The sequence below is a fragment of the Penaeus japonicus genome, unplaced genomic scaffold, assembly GCF_977035675.1.
Source record: "Penaeus japonicus unplaced genomic scaffold, GWHDUDI00000001_assembly GWHDUDI00000032, whole genome shotgun sequence".
NCBI lineage: Eukaryota > Metazoa > Arthropoda > Malacostraca > Decapoda > Penaeidae > Penaeus > Penaeus japonicus.
Window position 1 is genome coordinate 20,627,782 of NW_028234434.1, and position 7,500 is coordinate 20,635,281.

At 43.9% G+C, this 7,500-nt stretch overlaps 1 protein-coding gene across 1 annotated transcript in view; it reads right to left on the reverse strand.

Moving 5' to 3' along the window:
• egl (Egl_like_exo domain-containing protein) overlaps positions 1–7,500 on the reverse strand; it is a 108,317-nt gene that overhangs the window by 13,745 nt on the left and 87,072 nt on the right. Inside the window, exon 3 of the mRNA XM_086556394.1 lies at positions 644–724. Within this exon, the coding sequence (XP_086412520.1) occupies positions 644–724 (81 nt within the window). The remainder of the gene's footprint in view (positions 1–643; positions 725–7,500) is intronic.

The window sequence follows — 7,500 nt, forward strand, 5'->3', positions numbered from 1 at the left end:
AGGAGGGGGGGAGTGGGAGGGAGGGAGAGAGGGTAAGAAGGAGGGGGGGGAGGGAGAGGGAGGGTTAAGAGGGGGGGAGGGGGAGAGGGAGAGAGGGTAAGGAGGAGGGGGAGGGGGAGAGAGGGTAAGGAGGAGAGGGAGAGAGAGAGGGTAAGGAGGAGGGAGGGAGGGAGAGAGAAAGAGAGAGAGATTGACGGAAGGAGGGAGACGGAGAGAGAAAAAAAAATATATATATATATACATATATATATATAGAGAGAGAGATAGAAATAGATAGAGAGAAAGAGATAGGGGGAGGGAGGGAGAGAGAAAGAGATAGGGGGAGGGAGGAAGAGAGAAAGAGATAGGGGAAGGGAGGGAGGGGAGGGAGGGAAGGAGATAGTATTTCTTCACATAATTCTTTTTAACAGCAAATAGGACAAGGTGGATCAGCTGACTTGAAGTGTTCAAGTATTGACTAATCTGCAAGAAAAATCCAAAACAAACGTCGGACGCGGAAAAGGGAACACAGCTAAATTGCAAAAGAGAAAGAAGAGTATAAAACAAAAAGAAAAGGACTTGAAAAGGACGACGTAACTAGGGAGACAAAGAGCTGAATCGTCGAATTCCAAGCGAACGAAAAAAATCGAAATGGAAAGCTCACCTGAGTATCGAAAACGTTTTTCAGCGTCACGCCAAACTGGTGGTAGAGGGCGCCTGCATCGCCACGGCAGTCGTGAGCCACCTGGGGAGAGAAAAAGGTTTTAGATTATTTCAATGGTACTGTATCACACAGTTGGTGAATTAGCATGCAAAATACCGTTGAAATTGTGATAAAATATCCCTGGATAATATCAGCACTAAAAGTAAAACAAAACGTGAAATAGAAAGAACTAGAAAAATAATAAGTCATCATACGCGTTTTTTGCCGCAAAATAAAAAAAAATAAAAAAATAAATTGAAAAGGTACACCAGGGAAATACGGAAAGCTAAAGTGATACACGAACACCAATTGTACTGATATTCTGAACAAATGCAAAATCGCATCAAAATACGAATCCACTGACTACAAACACCAACAATAAACAAATGCACACCAACCGAATAAACAGAGCATAATCACGCAAAATAAATAAATAAACAGATAAACAAAAACGAACATTCAGCCTCCCCACAACTTTCATACGCGCATACATAATGCAATGAACAACACTCATTTTCATGTCAGGGAAACCGGAACCTGTGGATTTTCCCTTCATTATCCGAATAACATATCGGACGCGAACCGGAACAACGTACAGATCATTGAATGTAGGGGGCAGGAGGGAGGGGAGCGAGTGTGGGAGGGTCGGAGAGGGAGGAGAGAAGGGGAGAGGGAGGGGAGAGGGAGGAGAGAGGGGGAGAGGGTGGGAGGGGAGAGAGGGAAAGAGGGAGAGATGGATGAGAGAATGAGAGAGAGGGAGAGGGAGAGGGAGGTAGAGAGGGGGGGTAAGGGGGAGATAGATAGATAGATAGATAGATAGAGAGAGAGAAAGAAGAGAGAGAGAGAGAGAGAGAGAGGACAGGGAAAGGGAGAGAATATCAAAATAAGAACAAGAGAGGAAATCAAAGCAAAAGAAGGGAAGAGACAGAAACAAAGAGAAAGATCGAAAGAGCAAAACAAACAGGGAAAGAGCGGGAAAGAGAGGCAGAACTCGTAACCACAAGTAGGCTATGGCGACACAGGTGTGATCTGGGTCAGCAATTACAGGTGTGACACACGAGTAGTTTCAACGTTTTCCCGCTGGTCAGGAAATTCTCTCTCGTTCTCTGTGTCTGTCTGTCTGTGTCTCTCTCTCTGTCTATTCGGGCTGTACGTCTGTCTCTCTCCTTGTGTGCGTATGAAACTGTCTATCTGTCTGTGCTTTTATCAATCCGTTTAAATGTCTTACCGTTTGTCTGTCTACCTGTGTCTGTCTCTGTATCTGTATTTCAGTCTGCCTGATTGCTTGTCTACCTGACTGTACGTAATTGTCTGACCATCTGTCCGTCTGTTCGTATATCTATCTATCTGTGCGCCTCTGACGTACTATCTATCTATCTGTACGCCTCTAACTTACTATCTATCTATCTGTCTGCCTATGTAGGCTTTCTTTTCTGTTTATGTCCCTCCTCCTTCCTGTCTCTCTCAGAAGGCGTCGGAAAAGGGAAGGGGAAAAAATAGAGAGGAAATCATACGCAAGGGAAGAGCGAGAGACGGAAATTAGAGGGATGTGTTAATATACTAATTGATGGCCATATATGGGTAGGGAGAACAGGGAGAGGGAAGTAGACGAAAGGGAATAAGTGGAGAGAGAAAAAAATAGAAGAAAATATTAATAAGAGAAAGAAAGAGAAACGAAAGACGAAACAAATAGAAAACGGAGAAGCAGAAGCGGGAGGGGGGGGGAACAAGCGTAAACAGAAAACGGGAGAATCGCAAACGGGAAAGATGAAAGGAAAAAAAAAGAAAAAAAAAAGAGAGAGAGAAAAGAAAAGACAAGCAGCAGAGAAACATAAAACAAAAAGAGAACAAAGGAAAAGAGAAGAAAAAATGAGCAGAAAAGCAGGTGAAACAAGGGGGGGAGGGAAAACCCGCGCCACGACAAAGGACTGCTCATTGCTCACTTCCATTGCATGCGGACACCAGTGCTGGACACGCAAGTCAACATAAAAAAGATAATCATGTTTACATTTTTACATGACAGATTTTCACGTCTATACGCATCTACGATTTTTCTTTCTTTTATGACTTCATGTATCATAGTCTACGATAAATAGTTACATTATAAAAATATATACACAGATAATTACGATAATTACTCCATAATTATCTTCTTTTGGAGCCAACAAATATAACAAAACAGCACTGGAATCTACCATAACAATATCAACGAAGTAAGGTAAGCATTTCTTAATTGGAATAATTAAAATAACTTCGTGTGTGTGTGTGTGTGTGTGTGTGTGTGTGTGTGTGTGTGTGTGTGTGTGTGTGTGTGTGTGTGTGTGTGTGTGTGTGTGTGTGTGTGTCAGAGTGAGTGAGTGAGTGAGTGAGTGAGCGAGTGTGTCAGAGTGAGTGGGTGGATGACTGACCGAGTGTGTCAGAGTAAGTGAATGAGTGACCGTGTGTGTCAGAGTGAGTGAATGAATGAGCGAGTGTGTCAGAGTGAGTGAATGAGTGAGCAAGTGTGTCAGAGTGAGTGAGTGAATGAGTGACCGAGTGTGTCAGAGTGAATGAGTGACCGAGCGAGTGTGTCAGAGTGAGTGAGTGAATGAGTAACCGAGTGTGTCAGAGTGAATGAGTGACCGAGCGAGTGTGTCAGAGTGAGTGAGTGAATGAGTGACCGAGTGTGTCAGAGTGCGTGAATGAGTGAGCGAGTGAGTGAGTGAATGAGTGACCGAGTGTGTCAGAGTGAGTGAGTGAATGAGCGAGCGAGTGTGTGTCTGAGAGTGGAGCGAGTGAGAGTGCGCGTCGGTCCCCAATCCCCCGCGTGTGAGCTAAAGAAAGGATACAGTGCGCATTCGTCTTTCTCCGTGACAACCAAGGTGGTCTTTGAGGAGCTATAAATACGTAAAAAGTGGGAGTCCTGAACGCCGCGATGATTGCGGAGGGCACGAAGGAGGCCGAGGAGGAGGCCACGGAATCCGCAAACACAAATTTGGATCCTTTTTGACTTCAGAAAATATGGACTTGCCTTGAGCACCATTATATTTTTCTTGTGTCTCCTCTCGGGTCCCACAACACAAGGCAAATAAACGCAATATTCACAGGTACACGCACATACCATGCACAATTACACACATCAATTCACAGATACACAAACGCTCATCCAGACAAACAAAGACAGAGACAACTTCAAAAATAGCATATTCTTTTCAGGTTTCTAACCATTCGCTCTAACTGGACAATCTAATAAACCAGCCAAAAAGCGTCCTCAAATGCAACAATTGCAACAATTACGTCCTACAATCAGCTTCCATAAAGATGATCAACAAAAAGAAAGCAATAACAATAAAGTCAATAATAAAAACAAAATCAAGCGGAAAGAAGTAATGAATATCCATTTTCATTTGCAAAACGACATTACACCAAATCAACGACGACTTTCATCATTGCACAGAATACTGTTATGCTCTATGCTCATCAGGCGAAAACTAATTACTAACACACATATTAATATCAGAATTACAGAACTCTCTCCAATAATGAAATTTCTTAACAGCACAGGGCAGTATCGGAGTTGCAACTGATGCCAATGCCTCTGTAAATGGCGAAGCGTACAAACTAATAATTCTCCTTCATTCTAAGGCCTCTTCTCGGACCATATAATCACCCATAGAATCACTCGTTTCTCCTAGATTCTCCTTCGTTCTAAAGCTCGTTCTCAGACCCCAGAATCATCCGTGTTATTAGGACTCTGTTGAATAGCCTCTGTACGAAACGGTCCTTGCTGTTAGCCCCGCCCGCCCCCCCGCGAGTCCTCTATGACGTCCTGACGACCGGGGGCTTCCTCTTCCTATGATCCTTGTACCTGAAGGCCTTCCGTGCGTCATCATGTCGGTAGTATATTAATTTTAATTAAAAAAAATTATATTATCATTATATATATATATATATATATATATATATATATATATATATATATATATATATATATATATATATCTTTGTGATTGTAGATAGAAGGCCTTAAAACCACCCATCAAACCCATCAAACACACCAAACGAACAAACAAAATAAAAAAAAAGTGCACGCACACACATACACACACACACTCATCTCATTCTCTCCCTCTTTCTCTCTCCTCCCATTGCAATTATGGTTGCTTCTACCAGTAACGCGAATGGAGATTTTATTCATAATAATAGCAACACTACTATTAATATGAATAACGATAACTCGTCAATTTTCTGAGACGATGAAAGAGATAACGGTGATGGTGATGATGATAACACTTGATAACAAGAACAAAATAATTACAAACAACTATTGGTAAGGTTGATGATAACTCATAATGATAAACTACCTATAATGATCGGGGTAATAACAGGACCGATGCCGGTGATGAAGATAATACAAATAAATAACAAGAATAAGAATAATTGCAGTTACTATGACATCCGCCAAATCACCCTCACCTTAACAATGAAATAAAATAAAAATAAATAAAATAATAAAAAACAAAATAACACTCAAGGAATTACAAGAGACAACCAATAAATAAAGCAATAAACAAAGGAATCAACACAAGGCAAGCTCTACACTTCACGAACAAAAACCCAAGGCGCTCACAATTACAAGGGAGCTGCAACCCCCTCCCCCCATTTCCCCACATCCTCACTTCACCCCTTCCCCCTCCCCCTCCCCCTCTCCTTAACCCTTCTTTAGTATCATGACTGGAATGGGAAGGTGGAAGAAGGGAATGAAGAGGAAGAGGGGGGAATAAGAAGGCAAAGAGGGAAGGGGTAAGGGCGAGGAGGAGGGAAAGGGGAAAAGGGAGGAAAATGAGAAGGGGAAAGAAAAAGAGAAGGAAAAGAAAGGCAAAGAAAGGAAAAGAAAGGAAAAGAACGGCAAAGGGAATAAGAAGGAATAAGTGGTGAAGAAAGTAGGGGAGGAGAAATAATTTGGGAAGAAGTATGGACAGGGCAAAGAGAAGGGGATAAAGGGGGCAGAAGGGCCGAGGGGAGGGGGGGGGGGAAGAAAAGAGAGAGGGGTGTATCGACACCACAAGCGTCTGTACAGATCAATATACGCCCTTCATGTCACGCTCGGTCACGCCACGTCACTGACCCCCAACAACAGAGGTCTGCCACAAGAGAGAGAGAGAGAGAAGAAAGGGGGGAGAGGAGGAATGTCACGTGACTAGCTTGCCGTCCCCCTCTCCTTCCCCTACTAAAGACTAGTAATGAGAGGACAAACAAGAGGGCGAGGTGGGGAGAAGAGAGGAGGGAGCTAATAATTAATCTCCCTTCCTTCTTTTGTTCCTCCATTGGCTTTAAAAGATGGCGTGCTATATCACTCCCCTTCTTCCCCTCCCTCCCCCCCTTATGCCTCACCCTCTCCAATCCCTATCTACCCGAGATCAGCTGATCGCCATTGCGTTTGCCAGAGCAGGGTAAGAGGAACTACAAAAAAGGAAAGATATTTGCATGTTACAAACACGTTCACTGCATCACCACCACCACCTCTCCCTCTCCCTCTACTCCTCCCCCCCCTTACCCCACCCTCTTTCGCCAATGCTGCCGCCATGTGCTCTAGCAACAGCACCCGTACCCCCTACCCCTTACCCCAACCGCCTCCCTCCCCCACTCCCCCCCAAGACAAGATTCCCATGACGCTCATGACGCTGCCACATCATTATCGTCATTAGCATGCACAATCTCTAACTCGACTACCTCTGCAATCCTCCTGCTTGCACTCTCGCCTCTGCAAAAGCCTTGGGAGTTTTTTTGTTTTTTTTTAGGCTTCAAGGGGCAGGTGGAATTATCGTTCACGTAACGCCTTGCTATTTATAGGTGTGTGTGTAATGTGTTCTTTCAGGTCGCACTCCATTCCATCTACCTACAGTCATCGTCGTCTCTTCCTCCTTCTACTTCTCCTTCTCCTTCTTCTTCTCCTCCTCTTAGTTCATAGTCATCACGGTCTTCTCCAGTCCATCCTCTCCATTTCCTATCTGTCCCTTATTCAATCCACCTCCTCCTCTCCAGCTCCTTTTCCTCCTATCCTCACTTCGCTTAACATACGAAGCCCGTCCGCCCACGTCCTATTTACCATCGACTGTGTCTGGCAAAGCATTCAACAAGCCTGACATGTCTTGTACTACCCACCATCATTTGTCTATCCGCCTGCCGCTTATTCCTTCTCTTATTTTCCTCCCTATCTCCTCTCTTGGCATCAACACACTCGCAAATGCATGAACGATGATATAACGTAGACAATTAGGGGAAGAAAAAAAACACAAGAAAAATCTTCATTGAATCTTCCTCGACATTTCACTCGAGATTCCAGTTTCTAAAAACATCCCCCCCCTCTCTCTCTCTCTCTCTCACACACACCCTCTTTAACTCCCTATAATTTACCTGTACAGCCAGGTATTATTCCCTCTTCTCACCGCTTGCAATTTGCAAATGAAGAGGGAATACAGCGAAGCAGACGACACAATGAAGACAGAGGAAGAAGATGAAGAACGAGCAAAAGGAACAGAAACTTAAGATAAAAACGAAACAAAAATTAGCGAGACAGACGTAAAAAAAGGAGAGAGAAGAGAGGACAAGTGGGACAGAAGATGAGGTAAATGAAGGGGCAGAGAAGAGAAGAGAGGAGAGAGGGAAGACAGAAGTGAGTAGAGAAAAGAGACGCGAGAGAAGACAGAAGAGAGAGGAGAGGAGAGGAGAGAAAATAGGAGAAAAAAACCCGCTAGAGAAGATAAAAGAGACAAGCTAAAAGAGAAGAGAAGAGAAGAGAAGAGAAGAGAGAGCGGCGATCCAGCCCGCCGTCGCAT